General features: G+C 59.3%; 3 protein-coding genes across 4 annotated transcripts; 2 read left to right on the top strand and 1 right to left on the bottom strand.

The window, feature by feature from the left end:
• Positions 1–24: 24 nt before the first annotated feature.
• On the bottom strand, positions 25–539 carry HSPB9 (heat shock protein family B (small) member 9). The gene has a single exon (XM_002922167.4). It carries the CDS (start codon positions 511–513, stop codon positions 25–27), a length of 489 nt encoding a protein of 162 aa, XP_002922213.1. The 5' UTR covers positions 514–539.
• A 1,223-nt stretch (positions 540–1,762) lies between these two features.
• On the top strand, positions 1,763–9,727 carry KAT2A (lysine acetyltransferase 2A). 2 transcript variants are annotated; one of them, XM_034640574.1, is made up of 18 exons: positions 1,763–2,183; positions 2,322–2,445; positions 2,786–2,931; positions 3,038–3,127; positions 3,415–3,596; positions 3,691–3,882; positions 4,728–4,834; positions 5,012–5,122; positions 5,210–5,349; positions 5,436–5,644; positions 5,830–5,956; positions 7,057–7,167; positions 7,830–7,973; positions 8,239–8,353; positions 8,443–8,479; positions 8,559–8,622; positions 8,756–8,840; positions 9,007–9,727. In XM_034640574.1, exons 1-18 carry the CDS (start codon positions 1,845–1,847, stop codon positions 9,198–9,200), a joined length of 2,517 nt encoding a protein of 838 aa, XP_034496465.1. In that variant the 5' UTR covers positions 1,763–1,844; the 3' UTR covers positions 9,201–9,727. The 2 variants fall into 2 exon arrangements, with proteins under 2 accessions (XP_034496465.1, XP_034496466.1); XM_034640575.1 differs by having other exon boundaries at positions 1,766–2,183; positions 5,213–5,349.
• A 635-nt stretch (positions 9,728–10,362) lies between these two features.
• DHX58 (DExH-box helicase 58) lies at positions 10,363–18,202 on the top strand. Its single transcript, XM_034640687.1, has 13 exons — positions 10,363–10,489; positions 10,712–10,880; positions 11,101–11,302; positions 11,691–11,881; positions 12,785–12,901; positions 13,483–13,609; positions 13,770–13,961; positions 14,541–14,794; positions 15,314–15,463; positions 15,551–15,712; positions 16,385–16,575; positions 17,643–17,739; positions 18,041–18,202. Exons 2-13 carry the CDS (start codon positions 10,713–10,715, stop codon positions 18,200–18,202), a joined length of 2,013 nt encoding a protein of 670 aa, XP_034496578.1. The 5' UTR covers positions 10,363–10,489; position 10,712.
• The last annotated feature ends 352 nt before the right edge of the window (positions 18,203–18,554 follow it).

Raw genomic sequence — 18,554 nt, 5'->3', positions numbered from 1 at the left:
GCTGCTGCACACTATGGGGGTCGTTTACTGGGTCAGGCTAGGCTGGCCTTTCTTAGAGCCACGGCCCCGGACTCTCGGGGATGGGCCCTTTTGGGCTTCAGGGCAAGGCAGAGCCCGGCAGGGGCCTTGGACACACAGCTGGCCCGAGGGGGTCATGCTGCAGGTCATGGAGGCGGGATCCAGGTCCGGCGGTAGTTGCATCTGCCGGTGCACCCTCCGCGCCACGCGGTAGCCGGCCCCATTCGGGCTGCGGCCCTCCAGTTGCCGCTGGCCGGTCACCATCAGACATTGGCCGTCCACCTGCACCACCAGCTCCTCGGGGGTAAAGCCGTAGGCATCCACCTTCATCTGGAAGCCATCCTCTTCCTGGACGTTGTTCCGCGCAGCCACCGCATCATCCCTGAGCAGCTGTACTGGCAGCGTGGCCGCCTGGTTCTGTTCGGCGAGGGCCACGCTGCGACTGCGGGACGCCACCTGGCTCCCGCTGGGGAGACCGCTACCGACCCGCTGCATCCGAGTGAGCAACTGCTGTCCAAGGGCTCGAGGCGCTGGGCGTGGCGCTGGGCCCGCGGGCGACGCATACCGCACCCCCACCCCCACCCAGAGGCCCTAGCGCGGCCCGAAGCGAGCAGCCGGGTTCGGCTCCCCTGCGGCCGGGATGGCCCGTCACGCGAGTCCTGACTCCACGGGTCAGGTTGTCAGCCGCCCTGGTGCGCCGCTCCTGCTCTTACCCTGGCTCCTGCCCCTTTCTCAGGCCCTTCCCCAGCTCAGGGCGGTGACCCACCTGCGGAGGCCCGCCGAGGAGGACGCGGGAGCCCGACCCTGGAGCGCTCACCGGCACAGGGCAGAGAGAGATGGAGCCGCTGGGCTCTTGCCCTTCCAAATATCGGGCCTGAGGACAAGAAGGATTGTGTCCCCTGAACAGAGCCAAGGGGGTGTGACCTTGGGGTCTTCCATTCTCGAACGTCCTTTCTCTGACCGAGCACAATCCTGTGACACATGGGGCTTGGGAAGTGAACGCGACTCCCTGGTTTCCGTCATGCGTCAGAGTGCGGGTCTACCGTGGCAGGCTCGGGGCTGGGCTCCGGGGCAAAACGAAGACGCGGGCCTGCCCTCGAGATGCCCACAGTGTTAGGGGGAGAGCCATTCACATACACCAGGACGTGCGCTCGCTTACTTCTACTTCATCCTCATCTCCGTAGCCTGCTTCTTGACCATGGCCATCCTCTGGCGCTCAGTACTTTTACAATAATCTTTTATTGTTGTAGTATAACGTAATACAAAGAAGTGCCCCGAAGAGTACAAGGGAATTATCCCACAGAGAGCACAGCCGTGTAACCACTTCACGGGTCAGGAAATGGAGGTGTTGCTTCTTAATCTCCACTGTAGCTACAATTCTATGTCTGCAGACATGTGGGACAGGGTCGGGGTGGGCGTGGGAGGGGATATGCCGGGAAACGAACACAACTCCAGACCCCAGGGCGGCACTTCTACCCCCAGGCTTAGGAGGTGGGCAGATTCCACGATTCCCCTCAACAGAAGCCTGTTCTCAGATGTTTCTCCAAGTCCCCAAGAAAACAGCAATCTTCACTATCCCGGAAGCCTTCAAAGAGAGATTAGAAGTGAGGAGGAGCCAATCTGGGCTAATGGCTCAGGCTTCACTTGCTCGTCTGGGACCCAGAGACAAGACAGAAAAGTCTGGAAGCTGGAAGTGAAGGGAGCAGCAGTGGAAGACTACAACTCCCATCATGCTCCGGCGCAGCGACGCCTGCGCACTGAGCGCAGGTTGCCCATGCGGCCCTAGGGCTGGGAGCGCCGCGCCGCGCTCCGCTGCGGGGGAGGCCATGGCGGAACCTTCCCAGGCCTCGACCCCAGCTCCGGCTACGCAGCCCCGTCCCCTTCAGTCTCCAACCCCTGCCCCAACTCCGACTCCTGCCCCCAGCCCGGCTTCAGCCCCGACTCCGGCTCCCACTCCGGCACCAGCCCCCGCCCCAGCTGCAGCGCCAGCCGGCAGCACAGGGACTGGGGGTCCCGGGGTAGGAAGTGGGGGGACCGGGAGCGGAGGGGATCCGGCTCGACCTGGTCTGAGCCAGCAGCAGCGCGCCAGCCAGAGGAAGGCGCAAGTCCGGGGGCTGCCGCGGGCCAAGAAGCTTGAGAAGCTAGGGGTCTTCTCGGCTTGCAAGGTGGGGCGGAGCCTGGGGTGAGAAGGGGGCGGGGCTTGGGGCATCCCAGGGCTCGGGTGGGAATGGGGGCACATCTGTGGCTGGGGATGGGTTCCCCATCCCAGTTACAGGGCTGTTGACTGAGTCTTCTGCCGCCAGGCCAATGAAACCTGTAAGTGTAATGGATGGAAAAACCCCAAGCCCCCCACTGCACCCCGCATGGACCTGCAGCAGCCAGCTGCCAACCTGAGCGAGCTGTGCCGCAGCTGTGAGCACCCCTTGGGTAAGGCAGGTAGTACCCTTGGAGCTGGGGCGGGGGCAGGTGCCGGGTCCCGCTTGGACAGAATGATTTAAGTGCCACAGAGCCTTCTCTGTGGAACCAAAAATGCCTCCTTAAGGAGGGATTGGGTTGGGAGCATGTATTCTCCCAAGGGAAGAGACAGGAAATTTGCCAGCCCAGAAGAGACAGGGTCCACCCCAGGGCTGACGTAGGAGCAGCCACTCTTATTGCTGGTCACACTGGTTGGAGGGACTGAGGTTGTAAATTGGCTGGTGATGAAGAGGGGCGGGAGCTCTGGTGATGTGTGCATTCTTTCCAACCCTACCACCTATCCTTCCTACAGCTGACCACGTGTCCCACCTGGAGAATGTGTCAGAGGATGAGATTAACCGACTGCTGGGTATGGTGGTGGACGTGGAGAATCTCTTTATGTCTGTTCACAAAGAAGAGGACACAGACACTAAGCAGGTCTATTTCTATCTCTTCAAGGTGAGTTTCATCCAAGTGAGTGTGAGTGAGCAAAGGAGATGGGGCTGGGGTGTCTGCAGCTTTGAGCTCCACTGACCTGTACTCCTTCCCCTTCCTCTTCCTCTAGCTGCTGCGGAAATGCATCCTGCAGATGACCCGGCCGGTGGTGGAGGGCTCCCTGGGCAGTCCCCCGTTTGAGAAGCCTAATATTGAGCAGGTGGGATGAGGAAGGTGGTAAGAGAATGGGGGGCATCTTGGAGGAGTGAGGAGCCTCTGTCCCCCATCTTCTCAAGCTGAGAACAAGGGACACGTTCAGAGAAGGGAGGATGTTTTCGGCTCAAGATGGGCATGGGGGTGGGAAGGGGGCAGGGTTTTTTTTTACAGAGAGCCCCAGAGCGAGAGGAGAGCTTGAGCCTGCCCTCAGGAAGCACCAGGTTTTGGGTAAGAAAGCCTGGCTGGCTGCTCACGTTTCCTTCCTGGTCTTGTTCCCTGCCCACTCCTTAGGGTGTGCTGAACTTTGTGCAGTACAAGTTTAGTCACCTGGCTCCTCGGGAGCGGCAGACGATGTTTGAGCTCTCAAAGATGTTCCTGCTTTGCCTTAACTACTGGAAGCTTGAGACGCCTGCCCAATTTCGGCAGCGGTCTCAGGCCGAGGACGTGGCTACCTACAAGGTCAATTATACCAGGTAGGCCAAGCCGAGGCCAGCAGAGGGGAGGCTGGTAGGCCCAGCCTGGGTCCAGCATCTCCGTTCTCACATCCTACCTCCCCATTGCCCGCAGATGGCTCTGCTACTGCCACGTGCCCCAGAGCTGTGACAGCCTCCCCCGCTACGAGACCACTCACATCTTTGGGCGAAGCCTCCTCCGCTCCATCTTCACTGTGACCCGGCGGCAGTTGCTGGAGAAATTCCGGGTGGAGAAGGACAAGTTGGTGCCTGAGAAGAGGACCCTCATCCTTACCCACTTCCCAAAGTAAGGCTCGTTCTGGCTAGCAGGATTCTGCCCCAAGTTCACATCCTCCCTGTTGTCCCCTTTTTTCCAGGAAGGCTTCCTGGCATGGCCCCTCCTTCCCCTCCATGAGCCTTCTGGGATCTGGGTGTCTACCTGGCAGACTTGTCTGGGGCCCAGATGCAACTCGCTGGCATTTGCCTTTGCGTGTACTAGTCTGGGGATGGCAGGTACATGGCCCAAGTGCTAACATTACCCCTGCCCACGCCCCTGGTAGATGTGACTAATTGTTTCCCACGGGGCCTGGACATGGCCTCAGAATCCTTCCCAGCACAGCGTGCCAAGAAAGCAGAGCTTACGCTTGAGGTGAAACCAATTTCCACCCCTATTGTAGTCCTTTCTGTAAGAGTTTCTTCTGTTTTGCTGCACCTTCCTCTCATTTTAAACCTTGCTCATAGCTACCCAGTTTAAGAAGCCTTCACTGACTAATGCAGGCTTTTCAATGATCCTTCTCCCGCAGCTGGAAATAGGAGGTGGCAGGAGGGGATACTGAGGCCCAGGGTGACTCGTGCCCTTGGCCAGATAGCTCAGGATGGCACCAGCTCAGACCATGTCCCCCTGTGCTATATACCATGGCGAACTGCACCTCTGATCTCTGTCCTGGATTGTCCTGTTCTGCCTTTGACTAGGGTCTCCCAAGAGGCCAGAGACTGTGTCTCCCTGTAGTCTGAAGGCTTCTCTGTTCTTTGGTTCCCAGTTCCCTGACAACCCGGTCTCTTTGACCTGCCTCCAGTTCTTCTGGTGTCTCGTCCAGGCTGCTGCCTTGGTTGGAGGACCGAGTTGCGAGACAGACTGTACCCTCCCTACAGATTCCTGTCCATGCTGGAGGAGGAGATCTATGGGGCAAACTCTCCAATCTGGGAGTCCGGCTTCACCATGCCACCCTCAGAGGGGACCCAGCTGGTGCCCAGGCCGGGTATGTGCGCCAGCAGGCTCTCGGCTTGGCCTCCCTGGCAGAGCTCAGCCCTCCGCTGGGGAAGAGGCACTGCAGATGGCAGCAGTGGGGACATGCAGCAGGGTGTGTCTGGGGATCCCTTTTGGGGACCCACCACCGCCTCTGACCCCCCCATCCCCTGATTTCTCTCACTCTCAGCTACAGTCAGCGCGGCAGTTGTCCCCAGTGCCCCCATCTTCAGCCCCACCATGGGTGGGGGCAGCAACAGCTCCTTAAGCCTGGATTCCGGAGGGGCTGAGCCCATGCCAGGTGGGTACTTGACCCCTGACCTCTGACTCATTCAGTCCTCCCCTCACCTCTCTTGCTGTCCACCGGAGACCCTGCCAACCTTCCCAGCAGGTGAGAAGAGGAAGCTCCCGGAGAACCTGACCCTGGAGGATGCCAAGCGGCTCCGTGTCATGGGCGACATCCCCATGGAGCTGGTCAACGAGGTCATGCTCACCATCACTGACCCTGCCGCCATGCTGGGGCCTGAGGTGGGCAGCCTCGCTCGCTGAACAGCGCGGGGAGGGGGCCTCACCAGCCTGAGGCCCCAGCTTACCGCCTCTCCTCTGGTGCCCAGACGAGCCTGCTGTCGGCCAACGCAGCCCGGGACGAGACGGCCCGCCTGGAGGAGCGCCGCGGCATCATCGAGTTCCACGTCATCGGCAACTCGCTGACACCCAAGGCCAACCGGCGGGTGCTGCTCTGGCTTGTGGGGCTGCAGAACGTCTTCTCCCACCAGCTGCCGCGCATGCCCAAGGAGTACATCGCCCGCCTCGTCTTTGACCCGTGCGTCCCCAGAAGTGTCCCAACCCTGGCGGCAGCCCCCGTCCTCGGCCCCCACCCCCTCAGCATGTGGGAGTACTTGCTCCTCTGCTCCCGGCACTAAATACAGCCTGGCCTCCAGGGCTGTAAGGACCTGGGGGGCATTTGGGGAACAGGTAGGGGCAGTGACCTGTCCCCTCTCCCCTTAGGAAGCACAAGACTCTGGCCTTGATCAAGGATGGGCGGGTCATCGGTGGGATCTGCTTCCGCATGTTTCCCACTCAGGGCTTCACAGAGATTGTCTTCTGCGCTGTCACCTCAAACGAGCAGGTCAAGGTGAGTGCGTGTTCCTGGCCCCAGCCCCATCCCCATCCCACCACCTGCTCCTGAGTTTGGACTGGGTCAGAGTCACAGTCTCCAGCCCTTCTGTCAGTGGCCAGGCAGTTCCTCCCAGCCCCACAAGGTGGCAGTTGTCCTTTGGTAACTGCATTACGAAAACAGACAGAGTCCCCAAATCAGTAACGTTTTTCTTTTTTAAGATTTATTTTTTTGTTTTAGAGAGAGAGAGCATGTGAGCACACAAACGGCAGGGGTGGGGAGGTGCAGAGGGAGAGGGAGAGAATCTTGAGCAGACTCCCTGCTGAGCATAGAGCCCAGTGCCGGTCTCCGTCTCACAACCCTGAGATCACAACCTGAGCTGAAATCAGGAGTTGGCCACTTAACCGACTGAGCCACCCAGGCACCCCTATCGATAATGCTTTTAAATGGACCTGAGTTTTCTTCGTTACAGGAACATTCACATATACCAAGGAGTTAATAATTTTTATACTAGCCTTGCGCTGGATGATAGTCCTGGGTTCTGTCCTTGAATTGGCACATTAGACAACAACCCACAGCTGGTAGGGTTCCTGGTTTACGTAACCCAGATTTGCATGGTGCCCCTGAGTCTTGATGTGTGTGGGAGACGCGCTATCTTCAGGGTTCAGATTTGAAATGAGTAGGGCCCTTGTGATCCCTCTTCCCCTTTCCCCCTAACTCTGAGGCCCAGGAACTGGGAACCAGTGACATGTGGACGGCAACGTCCTGGTTGGGATTTCAGTTCTGGCCTTACCATGGCTGGTTGGCTGACCTTGGACACATTTCCTAACATAGTTGAGTTTCGGGTTTTGTTTTTTTCTTCTGTAAAATGGAGATAAAAATACTTCACCTTGTGGATTAACTTGAGAGGTGGTCTGTAAAGTACCAGGCACCACACCTGGCCTAGAGTAAGCACTTAGAAACCCAGTATCCTTCATTTTCTCCCCACAAACTCCCCTTCCTCTGCCAGTTGCCTTTCCTTCTCCCTGTCCTGGGTCCCCTGGCTGTCCCTACCTCCTATCCAGTCTGCTCTCTCCGCTCCGGGTCCCGCTGCTAAGCCCTGCTCCCCTCCCCCCTAGGGCTATGGCACTCACCTGATGAACCACCTGAAGGAGTATCATATCAAACACAACGTCCTGTACTTCCTCACCTACGCCGACGAGTATGCCATTGGCTACTTCAAAAAGCAGGTGACCCTCGCCTCAGCCCATGCTTGCCTGCTGCCCGGATCTAGGGGTCATTCTGTCTGGCCCTCTGGCGGGGATGGGATGGGGTGGGGTGGGATGGGGTNTATGGCACTCACCTGATGAACCACCTGAAGGAGTATCATATCAAACACAACGTCCTGTACTTCCTCACCTACGCCGACGAGTATGCCATTGGCTACTTCAAAAAGCAGGTGACCCTCGCCTCAGCCCATGCTTGCCTGCTGCCCGGATCTAGGGGTCATTCTGTCTGGCCCTCTGGCGGGGATGGGATGGGGTGGGGTGGGGTGGGATGGGATTGTTCCCTGTTCCATCCAGCACCTATGGGGAAGTCTTCCGTGCCCATCTGCCTGCCTCCTGCGGCCACCCCAGTGAAAAGTAGGCACCTGTAGGGCAGGAAGGCAGGCTGGAAGAACTGGGAGGCTCTGGAGGGTGGGTTGGGAGGGGCAGCTGACCTGGAACCTTTCCAGGGACAAATTAATCGAGCCCACACAACGCAGAGCATCGTACCAGCTACCACAGAAGGTGATCCGGGAACTGCGGAGAGGGGACCCAGGCTGCACAGCCCCTCGGGACTTCTGGGGGAAGGGTTATTCAAGTTGGAAGAGCCTTGCTGAGGGATCGGGTCATAACTGTCCACTCCCTAGGGCTTCTCCAAGGACATCAAAGTGCCCAAGAGCCGCTACCTGGGCTACATTAAGGACTATGAGGGTGCAACGTTGATGGAGTGTGAGCTGAATCCCCGGATCCCCTACACGGAACTGTCCCACATCATCAAAAAGCAGAAGGAGGTGTGTGTGTGTGTGTGTGCGCGCGCGTGCACACACAACCCTGGGGCTATTCATGTGCATGTCGGGGTGAGCCCTCGTGTGTGGGTGTGTACCACACGTGTGTGCACGTGTGAGTGGGCATGGGCCAGGATCTTGGTTCTTGCTTTGCCTCTCAGGGAAGTTAGGAGGCGAGGCGCCTGGACTCAGGGGTAGGGCCTCTGACTATGGCACTGGGAGGGCTGCTGCTGGGGCTGGAGTTGGCCCCTCAGACCCTGCCTCCCCTCAGATCATCAAGAAGCTGATTGAACGCAAACAGGCCCAGATCCGAAAGGTCTACCCTGGGCTCAGCTGCTTCAAGGAGGGTGTGAGGCAGATCCCTGTGGAGAGTGTCCCCGGCATTCGTGAGCAGGGGTCTTGGCGGGGCGGGCAGGGGGGCAGCCTGCTTGGAGTGTGTTCTCAAATTCTTAGGGTTGCTCTCCCCACTTTTCAGGAGAGACGGGCTGGAAGCCACTGGGGAAGGAGAAGGGGTGAGTGTTGTGTGGAGGGGGAGGGTGTTGGGGGAGGCAGAAGGACCAAGGGCCTCAGACGTGGCGTCTCTCGCCCCAGGAAGGAGTTGAAGGATCCAGACCAGCTCTACACAACCCTCAAAAACTTGCTGGCCCAGATCAAGGTGCGGAGACCAGGTTCCCCTCGGGGTACCTGTACCGGTGGCTGTGGCTCTCTGACCCCTCCTGGGGTGGGTGGTGCTCACAGGTGGGCCGGGGGCACAGTGGGCCAGGCTCCAGCTCGGCTTTTCTCTCCAGTCACACCCCAGTGCCTGGCCCTTCATGGAGCCTGTGAAGAAGTCGGAGGCCCCTGACTACTACGAGGTCATCCGCTTCCCTATCGGTGAGGACGCTCCATTCCGACCCCCTTCTTCCACTTCCACCCCCAAATCTGCTCCTGCCCCTGCCTTCCCTGGGCCCCACGGCCCTCTGTCGGCTGCACCCCTCCGGCGGACCGCCCCGTTCTCCTCAGCCTCTTAAAAGCGTGCCCTTACCTCCTGCTGCCCCAGACCTGAAGACCATGACAGAGCGACTGCGCAGCCGTTACTATGTCACCCGCAAGCTCTTCGTGGCCGACCTGCAGCGGGTCATCGCCAACTGCCGCGAGTACAACCCCCCGGACAGCGAGTACTGCCGCTGCGCCAGCGCCCTGGAGAAGTTCTTCTATTTCAAGCTCAAGGAGGGGGGGCTCATTGACAAGTAGTCTCTGGCTTTGGACTGCAGCCTTGACCTGGAAGTCTCCACCTCGGGTTCTGATATGGTCGTGAGGGCTAGCCCTGGTGCCCACGTGCCTCTCAGTTTGAGACACTCCAGCCCTCGGCCCTGAAACCCTTTCTGGATCCTCGGGTGCCCCCACACCTGCAGACAGAGCTTTCGTTGTATCTGATCTTGGGGAGGGGTCTCCTGGGTCTGGGGCTCAGCTCCTCTAAAGTGGCTGGTGGCTAGGGGGTAAGCCCTGCCCGGCCCCAGTGGCCCCCAGCCGTTCCCCACAGAGCCGTGGAGTCCTGGAGTCCTGGGGCTGACCCACCCCACTGTTTCCTCAAGGGTCAGGACTGCCCATTTTAGCTTGAGGGAGGGGGCTTCAGCGTTTGGAAGTTCAACTGGGACTGGAGGGGCCGTGCCTCACCCTGCACTGTTCTGTCTGTCCCCCAGGAGTGGGGGGTCTGGGGACCATTCATTTCCTGGCATTAATCCCTCAGAGGGAACAATAAAGCTCCTTTTTTTTCTCTGCGTGATTGTTTCTTTGGTAGGGGCCCCAGCCTTAGCAGGTTGACCCCGTTCCCGCCTGGACCTTCAGCAAAACTGGAGCCTATTAAACCTCGGATGGGGATGCCTGGGTGGCTCGGTCGGTTGAAGCATCTGTCTTGGGCTCGGGTCGTGGTCCTGGGACCCTGGGATCAAGCCCCGCATCGGGCTTCCTGCTCAGTGAGGAGCCTGCTTCGCCCTCTCCCTCTGCCACTCCCCCTGCTTGTGCTCTCTCACTCTCTCTCTCAAGTAAATAAAATCTTTAAAAAAAAAAACTCAGATGGTGCTGAGGCCACCCCAGCCAGCCCTAGCCCCGTGCTCCTTGGGTGATGGCATGCGCCCGGCTGCAGCCCCCACTTCTCCCCACTCCTGGCTGCTCTGATCAGGTGTGGGGGCTGCAGAGGTCCCAGTCTCCACCTGGCCGCCTTGCCCTGGGTGGACCTGGTTACAGCTGGCTCAAAAGGAGTGGAGGCGGGGCAGGGTGGCTGAGACACCGCTCTTGGGGGAAATGCCAGCAGGACGCAGGAGGAGTGAAAAAGTGCTTTCCAGCAGCTTTTCTGGCGGAGGGAGACAGGGAGGGGAGAAGAGGAAGGGAGATTCCTAAGGTTGAGCTCTGCCGGCGTTGGCTCCTCCCTCAGTTTCAGTTTCTGTTTTCAATTTCAGTGCAGCTCTGTGGCACCAGGCTAAGCTAAGCGGGCACCCTGGGCGCTTGGGTGGCAGCTCCACACTTCTTGGCGGGTGTTGTAGGTAAGAACGGGCAGGGCGGAAGTCAGGTGTAGTTTGTGGTATGCCTGCCTCCTGTCTGGGCTAGATGGGGTTCTTTGTAGATCCCGTCGGGGCCCTGCCTCACCTACCTCATGCGGGATGGGGAGGTCTCTGCACGAGACTGGTCTTGCCAGGAGTGGGGCGGGGGCCGGGCTTGGGAGGGGGCCAGGTGGGTCAGGGGTCTGACCCTCCTTCCATTCTCAGAATGGAGCTGCGACCCTACCAGTGGGAGGTGATCATGCCTGCCCTGGAGGGCAAGAATATCATCATGTGGCTGCCCACGGGGGCGGGGAAGACCCGGGCGGCTGCTTATGTAGCCAAGAGGCATCTCGAGACTGTGGACGGAGCCAAGGTGGTTGTACTGGTCAACAGGGTGAGTAGCCCCCACTCCCCTTGGCAGGGTCTCAGCTCCTCAGATGTCTCCCCAAACCTTCCAGAACTCCGGGGCTCCTGTGGCTGTCTCTAAGCTCACCTGCCTTTTCTCCCATTCCTGTCCCCAGCCCAGTCCTGGGGGGCGGGGGTCACCTTGCCTCCTCCCCATCCCCCTTGCCCCCAGGCCAGCTTCCTCTCCCCACCTCATTCTCCATCCGCAGGTGCACCTGGTGAGCCAGCATTGTGAGGAGTTCAGCCGCATGCTGGACAATCGCTGGGCCATTACAACCCTGAGCGGGGACATGGGGCCACGAGCTGGCTTTGGCCACCTGGCCCGGAGCCATGACCTGATCATCTGCACAGCGGAGCTGCTACAGCTGGCGCTGGCCAGCCCCGAGGAGGAGGAGCACGTGGAGCTCCATGGTGAGGGCTGGGAGCCAGGGCAGAGGGGCTGCACCTGAGGCCCCCTACCGGCCGCCCCCAGGGCACCTCTTCTCGTAAAGCTGTTGGGACATTCTGTGGGAGTGAGGGGGTCCCCATTCACCAAACCCTGGCCTACAGCCTCGTAGAGTAGGCCTAGCCATAGTGCAGGATCTTGGGCAAGTACCCCCAACCATCACTGCCGAGCCTCAGTTGACTAATTTGTCAAACAGAGGTAAGTCACCCCTGCCAAGGCTGCTCTCTGGAGCCTGGCTGCAAGTTGTAAAAGGAGGAAGGAGTGAGCTGACCTGGGGGGGCTACATGCAGAAAAGCTTATGGGGGAGGAAGGGCTTTGCAAATGTAGGTCACAGCCTTGCCCATGTGTCCCCAGCCTTCTCCCTGCTCGTGGTGGACGAGTGTCACCACACGCACAAAGACACCGTCTACAATGTCATCCTGAGCCAGTACCTACAGCATAAACTCCAGAGGACGCGGCCCCTGCCCCAGGTGCTGGGTCTCACAGCCTCCCCAGGCACTGGCGGGGCCTCCACGCTCGAGGGGGCCGTTGACCACATCCTGCAGGTCAGCTGGGCCCTTTTGACCCTGCCCCCACCAGAGCCCCCCCGGCCTGCCGCATGCCCAGCCCTCCCCTCCAGATCCTCCCAGGCACTAAGCTCTGGCCTCAGGTGGCTTCTTACTGCACTTAGATTAGCTTCTGTTCTCTGTACTGTCGCTCTGTTCCATGGGACCCACTCTGTTCCATGGGACCCGGCCCTGCCTACCTCTCCAACCTCACTTCCCGCATCCTCCCCTCACTCCTACTCCACCAGCCTTCTCTCTGGATCTTGAGCATAGCCCTTCCCCCTGCACTTGACCTGTCTGGCTCCTTCTTATCATTCAGGGAACAGCTTAAATGTCACCTCCTCACAGTCTTCCCTGATCACCCCCACTGCACTGTGTCACGTCCCGTCATCCAATTTTATTCTCTTTCGAGCTCATTAATACTGTCTGGAACCCTCCCGTTCTGTTATTCTTTTTTTTTTTTTTTTTAAGATTTTATTTATTTATTTGACAGAGATAGAGACAGCCAGCGAGAGAGGGAACACAAGCAGGGGGAGTGGGAGAGGAAGAAGCAGGCTCACAGCGGAGGAGCCTGACGTGGGGCTCGATCCCATAACGCTGGGATCACGCCCTGAGCCGAAGGCAGACGCTTAACTGCTGTGCCACCCAGGCGCTCCCCGTTCTGTTATTCTTTGCTGGTTTATCCTCTGTCTCCCCAGCTCGACAATAAGACCCTCTGTAGTCCCACTACCGACAACAGCCCTGGGCACAGAGAGGGCGAGCAATACATATTTGTGGAGTAAATGAATCCTCACGTGCAGTGGCCCTGCTCGGTGGCAGCTGGGACTATCCTGTCTCAGAGTTCCGCCCATTGTCCTCACAGGACTCTCCCCCATCCGAGTGAACCCCTTTCTCTTGCCGCAGCTCTGTGCCAACCTGGACACGTGGCGCATCGTGTCACCGCAGACCTACCGCCGCCACCTGCAGGAGCACAGCCCTCAGCCCTGCAAACAGTACAACCTCTGCCACAGGCGCAGCCTCGTGAGTGGAAGGCGAGGGGGGCGGGGTCTGATGTGAAGTTAGGGCACCTGGCCTCGAGCCCTGACTCCACCCCCACGAGCTCTGTGACTTCCAGTTACTTGCTTATTTATCTGAGCCTCTATTTCTCCATTCTGTGAAATGGGGAAGGTACAGCCAGAGGCCACAGCCTGCTGTTTGATTTGACTCGGATGCCTCTGCAGGCACCTGTAGAAACGCTGTGGAGTGCTTTGCAAACCGTACATGTCGGGCCCTTGGTGCTGAGGCTGTCCTGCGGTGCACACTCTGGCGTCGGCTGTGACAGGGCTGTACAAGGTCTTAGACATCGCTGTGCTCAGGCCAGGGGTCAAGGGCACGTAGGAGGTGGAGGCAGAGCAGGAGCCAGGTGCAGGAACCACACCGCAGCCTCCAGCCGGGACTCCTTTACATCCCAGCACGCTTCTCCCTGGAGCTCCCTCTTCTCAAACACCCACGTGGCAGCAGGAGCCGCGCGGCTTCAAGCAGAAATCAGCGCCCCCACCGGGGGCTCATTGCCCCCCACTCCCATGTGCATGGGAATCCCTTCACGGCCTCTTCCCATCCAGGACCCGTTTGGGGACACACTGAAGAAGCTCATGGACCGAATCCACGACCGTCTGGAGATGCCCGAGTTGAGCCAGGACTACGGGACGCAGAATTATGAGCAGCAAGTGGTAGAGCTGAGCCAGGCTGGTGAGAGGGGCCTTCCGCGCTGAGGGCCAGGAGGCCGGGACCTGCCTCGGGGAGCCTTTTGGGGGCGGAGCTCAGCCTCCGGGAGGGCGAGTCTGGGCGGGAGGAGGCCTGGAGGGGCGTGGCCGCTTAGACCCTGTGCCCGCCCCCCGCCCGTCCGCAGCGGCCGAGGCCGGCCTCCAGCAGCGCCGGGTGTGCGCTCTCCACCTGCGGCGCTACAATGACGCTCTGCTCGTCCACGACACAGTCCGTGCTGTGGACGCGCTGGACTCGCTGCGGGATTTCTACGACAGGGAGCGCACCACGAAGACCCAGGTCCTGCAGGCCGAGCGCTGGCTGCTGGCGCTGTTCGATGGTGAGGCTCGCGGCAACTGGACTAGACAGGGAACGGGCGCCGACGCAGGCTGGGAAAGGGCCCTTGAGGGTGCTGGGGCCCTGTTTTTCTCACTGAGAGTCAAGGCCGTGGATAGGACAAAAGATGTATGCCCTCATTTGTGAAGATTTGTATAGACATGAAAACTAACTCATTTAGTTGCGGGACTGTCCCTCGAAGGTCTAGGGGTGTGGTACCTTTAACCTGGGAAAGTGAGGTGGTCAGAGCGGGACATTTAAGGCAAGAGGCCTCAGAAAGCGCGGGGGGCAGGGCGAGGATCTTTCTGAAGAGACTTGAGGTTCAGTTCATTCTGGGTAGCAGAAGTCAGAGTTATGTCTGCAAAGAATTCTGTACTGTAGGCCCCTGGCGTCAGGCTGGCTGGGTGGGCAGAGCGAGTCCTTGAATGTTCTCTTGGTGCCGTTCAGCAGGCATCAGGAGCAGATATCCTCAGGGTCCCTCTACCCCGGCAGTCCTGTCCCTGTGAACCACACCCTCTCCCGTGCACGCCCTGCGCACCTCCAGACCTGAGTCCTGTGTCTCTGTTTTGGGCTTTTCTGGCAGATTACAAGAATGAGCTGGCCCACCTGGCAACATGCAGCCCAGAGAACCCCAAACTGGAGATGTTAGAACAGATCCTGCGAGAGCAGTTCGGGAGCAGCGACAGCCCCCGGGGTATCATCTTCACCCAAACCCGCCAGAGCACTCACTCCCTCCTGCTCTGGCTCCAGCAGCAGCCGGGCCTGCAGACCGTGGACATCAGGGCTGACCTGCTGATCGGGGCAGGGACCAGCAGCCAGAACACCCATATGACCCAGGTGTGGGCTTTGAGGACAGGAGCTGGGCCTGGGGGGATTCCTAGGGGAGAAAGGGTGGGGATAGTCTTGATAGAGCTCTGGGGACTGATTTCCCCAGGCAGAGGGCAGAGAACTGGGGGAGAGAAGTAGACATTGAGATCCCCAGTACTGAAGGTTTTCCTAGTCTGGGGGTCCCTGTGGGCAGAGAGGCTGAAGCTTGGGGGATCTGTAGGGAAAGAGGTAAGTGATGTTTTCAGGACAGAGGATCAGAGGACTGGGGTCTGTTGCTGGAGAATAGGTCCTGAGACTGCCTAGCGTAGACAGGTGGGGACCCTTGAGAGTCTGTAGGGAAGGTAGGGGTTAGGTGGTCGGTCATCTGGCAAGACGGGCAAGATCCCGGAGGTAGCGGTGGAGACTCAGGCTCCCTACGAAAATGGGCCAAAGGGGCCAAACTTGTTGAATCAGGTGAGGCTGGGCTGGCGGGAGGGCAGGCAACCCACCCACTTGGCGTACCATCCACCTTCTCTTCCCCCACCCCAGAGAGACCAGCAAGAAGTGATCCGGAAGTTCCGGGTTGGCACCCTGAACCTCCTGGTGGCCACAAGTGTGGCTGAAGAGGGACTGGACATCCCCCAGTGCAACGTGGTTGTGCGCTATGGGCTCCTGACCAATGAGATCTCCATGGTCCAGGTGCGCGAACCCTGTGTCGCCAACAGCCCTCAAAGATCCTTGTGGGACCCCAGGCCCACTCATGCCCCTCCCTATCTCCTTCCTCAGGCCAGGGGCCGTGCCCGGGCTGGTCAGAGTATATACTCATTCGTGGCGAACCAAGGCAGTCGGGAGCTGCGGCGGGAGCTGACCAACGAGGCTCTGGAGACATTGATGGAGCGGGCCGTGGCTGCCGTGCAGAAGATGGACCAGGCCGAGTACCAGGCCAAGGTCTGGGTGCAGCCTGCATGCCGTGCGGGCCGGGGGGCTGAGGACGCTCTGCCTGGGAGGTCTCTGGCTGCACACACACACCCCTGCTTCCCCTTTCTCTGCGGGCTAACGTGGCCCACCTGGGAAGGTTCGGAGGGAAGGATAGCGGCCAAGGGTGGGGCCTCCTGGGAAGGCAGTGGCTCTTCTCCAGAATGCCTCGTCACCAGATACTTTGTGTATCTGTGAGAGCTGCCTCACCATGCTTCCGGCACCAGGCAGGGGGAACAAGCAAAGACACGTGCACAAAGTAAGCCCAGAACCAGGACTTAAGTCAGTTTCCCCTGAGGCAGGGTCGCCTTCGTCCAGCCTCACCTAGAACAGTCCCTGTGTACCCGTTATCCCAGCACAATTCCTAGTGATGCCCCATGTTAGATTCAAAGGAGCAGCTTTGCACAAAATCCTCTAAAGAGGAGGCAGAGACTCGGCAACCAAGCTCGCCCTGCGCCCAGCATTGCCTCTGCTCCGTATTATTTTTCTCCACAGAGCTGCTTCTAGAAACTCCAGGGAGGGTCGAGGGAAATCCCTTCTGGGTCCTAATGATCTGAGGTCTTTGGGAGCCCTTAGACCTTGAGCATATTCCAGGGGTCAGGCCTGTGTGGCCCCAGCTCTGCCCAGTGTCCGCTCTGACTCCAGATCCGGGATCTGCAGCGAGCAGCCCTGGTCAAGCGGGCGGCCCGGGCAGCCCAGCGGGAGAATCAGCGACAGCAGTTCTCGGCGGACCAGGTGCAGCTCCTGTGCATCAACTGCATGGTGGCTGTGGGCCACGGGAGCGACCTGCGGAAGGTGGAGGATGCCCACCATGTCAACGTGAACCCCAACTTCTCGTGAGAGTGGGGAAGGGGCTGGCAGGATGAGAGGGAGGGAGGGGCATGATGGGGGACCGAGAACTCCTCCCATCCAGACCGGGCTCTGAGGGCTGGGGAGCTGACACCGCATTCTTGATGAGTACCGAGTACCCAGTCTGTGCTTTCAGGAGTCTGCTTAGACCAGTTTTATCACCACCCCATTTTGCAGGTGAGCAAACAGAGGCTCAGAGAGGGGAAATGACTTGTCCAGGCTCCCACAGCCACTGTGGTTAAGCAAGAGCTGGAGTTCAGGACACCAAATCCTGAGAGGCCACGAACTGGGCTCCCCACCCCCCCCAACCGGTCCCACTTACTCTGAAGACAGAGGGGCTGGTTGTCCTTGAGCCATCCTCTAATCCTGTCCCCTAGAGGGTAACCTTCCCCCCCCATCCATCCATCCATCCATCAAGTATTTATTAGGGAGCCACTGGGCCGGGGACCTGCACACCAGGTTCTCTCATTTAGGAGGCAGCACTCCAGCTAGGTCTTGCCCGAGAATGGGGCTGGAAGGTGGGATGAGCCCAGGCGGGGATGACGTGCCAGCATAGCCTCGGGTTGGCTTGCGTGGAAAGGACTGTGAAGGATGAGACTCTGAAGAAGACAGGCTGGCCCGTGGGGAGCCGCGAAGTTCAGGCCTGAGAGTCTGGCCTTTGTTCCATAAGCAGTGAGGAGTCTTGGGTGGATTTTGAGCAAGGGAGCGTCAAGGTCAGATTTACATTTTTAGACGATCACCCTGCAGTTGGCTGAAGGATGGTATGGGTTGGGAGGGAGGATGGAATGGGGTGGGAGGGAGGAGCCTGGAGATCGGCTGGGGGACGGTTAGAATCATCCGGGTGGGCAGTGCTGAGGCCTGAACGTGAGCAGAGGACATGCAGTAAGGCCGCACAGGCAGAGCTTAGTGGAGGTCGGATCTTGTGGCTCTGGAAAGTCTCTGTGCCTCTTGGCAGGCAGAAGAGCCCGAGGCCCAGGTAGAGGCCAAGCAAGCAGGAGGGCATGAGCTCGGAGGTGATGGGGGGTCATGAGGACTGACTCCCATTCCTCTCCAGGATCTACTACGATGTCTCCCGGGCGGCTGTGGTCATTGACAGAATCTTCAAGGACTGGAGGCCTGGGGGTACCATTCACTGTAGGAACTGTGGGGAGGTAAGTGTTGGGGCCATGGCCCTTAACTCCAGTCTTCAGAAGTCCCCAGTCTGAGAGAGGAGGCCCAGCCTTCTGTCATCAGGACACCCTCCCTGCAATGGGGGAAGCAGCTCTGCCCCAGGAGCCCCCAGTCGGAGGAGAGAAGTTGACCCGCTATCTTAGGGAACCCACGGCATGATTGGGGAGGCAGCTCTGAGGTGGGAGACACAGACCCTGCATTCAAGGATCCCCCACCTTGAGGAGAGAAGCCCAGTCTGAGGACAGTGACCCTTTAACCCAGCCTCCTCCGTTCCACCGTCAGGCCTGGGGTCTGCAGATGATCTACAAGTCAGTGAAGCTGCCGGCGCTCAAAGTCCGCAGCATGCTTCTGGAAACACCCCGAGGGAGAGTCCAGGCCAAGAAGTGGTCCCGCGTGCCCTTTCCGGTGCCTGACTTCGACTACCTGCAGCANCTCCCACACTGAGGAAGCAGCTCGGGGGCCACAGCTCGGCCCCAGGGCCCCCCTTACACCCACAGACACTCAAATGCACTAGATGGATGGAGGGGTTGGGGAATTGGGAGGGAAACTGAGGCAGGAAGCTGGCCACACTCTACTAGCAATCAACACTGTTTCCCTTGATCCCTTGACATTCCTTTCCTTCTATTTTTGAGGCTCCTCATAAATTGAAAATAAACTAGTAGAAAATTGCTGTAGAAAAGTTGTGGTGGGCACCTGGGTGGCTCAGGTCGTTAAGCATCTCCCTTCAAGTCAGGTCATGACTTAGGATCCTGGGATCTAGCCCTCCGTAGGTCTCTCTGCTCAGCAAGGAGCCTGC

The sequence above is a fragment of the Ailuropoda melanoleuca genome, chromosome 13 (assembly GCF_002007445.2).
Source record: "Ailuropoda melanoleuca isolate Jingjing chromosome 13, ASM200744v2, whole genome shotgun sequence".
NCBI classification, from domain to species: domain Eukaryota; kingdom Metazoa; phylum Chordata; class Mammalia; order Carnivora; family Ursidae; genus Ailuropoda; species Ailuropoda melanoleuca.
This window is presented reverse-complemented; position numbering and strand designations above follow the sequence as displayed.